Source organism: Neopelma chrysocephalum, unplaced genomic scaffold, assembly GCF_003984885.1.
Source record: "Neopelma chrysocephalum unplaced genomic scaffold, ASM398488v2 Primary Assembly neopelma1_96830, whole genome shotgun sequence".
Taxonomy (NCBI): domain Eukaryota; kingdom Metazoa; phylum Chordata; class Aves; order Passeriformes; family Pipridae; genus Neopelma; species Neopelma chrysocephalum.
Genome location: NW_020925474.1, coordinates 8,865 through 10,860, shown reverse-complemented (window position 1 = coordinate 10,860; position 1,996 = coordinate 8,865). Strand labels below are relative to the sequence as shown.

At 51.7% G+C, this 1,996-nt stretch overlaps 1 protein-coding gene across 1 annotated transcript in view; it reads right to left on the bottom strand.

Moving 5' to 3' along the window:
* LOC113960660 (E3 ubiquitin-protein ligase TRIM7-like) overlaps positions 1-1,996 on the bottom strand; it is a gene marked incomplete at its 3' end in the record, with an annotated part of 7,540 nt that overhangs the window by 4,542 nt on the left and 1,002 nt on the right. The window contains exon 2 of the mRNA XM_027670328.1: positions 181-267. Within this exon, the coding sequence (XP_027526129.1) occupies positions 181-267 (87 nt within the window). The remainder of the gene's footprint in view (positions 1-180; positions 268-1,996) is intronic.

The window sequence follows — 1,996 nt, the reverse complement described above, 5'->3', positions numbered from 1 at the left end:
CCTCAGGGATGGGAATCCCAAGGGGAGACCAAATCCTCAGGGATGGGGGGTTCAAGGAAGTCCAAGGTGAGACCAAATCCTCAGGGATTGGGGGATTCAGGGACCCCCAAGGTGAGACCAAATCCTCAGGGATGGGAATCCCATGGTGAGACCAAATCCTCGGGAATGGGGGGGACTCACCAGCAGCTCCTCACTCTGTCTCTCCCTCTCGGCCTTGGCCTCCTCCCGCCCTTTCCTCAGGGAGCTCAAGTGCTCCTGGGGCACCTCCTGGAAGCAGAACAAGGAGAACTTTTGGGCCCAAATCCCCCAAATTTGGGGGTTTTGGGAATGGCAGAACTTGCTTTTTTTCCGTCCTCGACCCCGACCTCAAAATGTGCCAAAAACCCCCCCCCAAACCCCCCCCAAAATGGCCCAAAAAATCCAATTAAAGCTAATTTTAACTGCCCGGGAAAAAACAACCCCCCAGGTCCCACCTCCCCCTCCCTGAGGGACCCCAAAATCAGGCTGAACCCACCCAAAATCAGGCTGAACCCCCCCAGAAAGAGGAGTTGCCTCCAGGCTGCTCATTAAATTAATTTGTTATTAATTAATGAATTAAAAGTGTCCTGGTTTAAGTGGTTTGAGCTCCACGGAGGGTGGAGAAGCAGCTGGGGTTGGGGAGGGGGGAATAAACTCATTTATTTTATAAATAAACCCCTAAAATAGAGGGATTTTGGGGCTGCTGGAATTTATCTGGGAGATTAAAGCAAATTATCGGGATTTAAAGAAATCAGGGGGGTGGGAGGAGCTCGGCAACAAAGCCAAAAATTCATTAAAAAAATAGGTTATTGAGGCAAAAAAACCAACCAAAAGAGCACCAGCCCAGGGCCCTAAAAAAGAGTAAAAAAAAATCCCAAAAAAGCACCAGCCCAGGTCCTAAAAAAGGGCAAAAATCCCCTTTTTTTGTGCCCTAAAAAAGGGCAAAAATCCCTTTTTTTGCTCCCCAATAAAGGGTAAAAATCCCCTTTTTTGTGCGCCCCAAAAAAGGGCAAAAATCCCTTTTTTTGCTCCCCAATAAAGGGCAAAAATCCCCTTTTTTTGCTTCCCAGTAAAGGGCAAAAATCCCCTTTTTTGTGCGCCCCAATAAAGGGCAAAAATCCTTTTTTTTGCGCCCTTAAAAAAGGGGAAAAATTTTTTATTTTTGCGCCCTAAAAAAGGGTAAAAATCGCTTTTTTTTGCGCCCCCCCCCCCGGAAAAGGAACCGCGGCAGTTCCGGGACTGAATTCGTTATCCCAGGACTTAATGACCGCGCTAATTAGGTGGTTAATGACCTAACGATCCCCTCCCTCCTCCTCTTCCTCTTCTTCCTCCTCCTCTTCCTCCCTGCGCAGCAACATCGGCCCCGTCCGGCATCTTGGATCCCTTCGGATCCCTCTGGATCGGCCGATCCCTCATTTTTGGGGGGATTTGAGGCCCTTATCCCCCGTATTTTGGGGTCCCCCAAATCCTAGGGGGGGTCCCCAGTGGCCTCCCAGTTCAACCCAGTTCCAGTTTGTACTGGGAGACCCCCCCGACATTTCCACCCCCCCCGGAGGGTCCCTGTTTTGGGGGGATTTAAATCCTTTTTCCCCCGTATTTTGGGAGCGGGAGGGTCCCCAAATCCAGGGGAGGGTCCTTATTTTGGGGGGATTTGAGTCCTTTTTCCCCCGTATTTTGGGAGCGGGGGGGTGTCCCCAAATCCTGGGGAGGGTCCTTATTTTGGGGGGATTTGAGCCATTTTTCCCGCATATTTTGGGAGCAGGGGGGTCCCCACATTCTAGGGGGAATCCTGCACCCCAAAAAGATCCCTGGGAGCGGGAGGGGGTCCCTGGGGGGATCCTGTACCCCAAAAAGATCCCTCAGAGCGGGAGGGGTTCCCATTGCCCCCCAACATCCCGGGGATGCTCCCACTGCTCTCCCTGCATCCCAGAAAGATCCCTCGGAGCAGGGGGGAATCCTGCACCCCAAAAAGACCCCT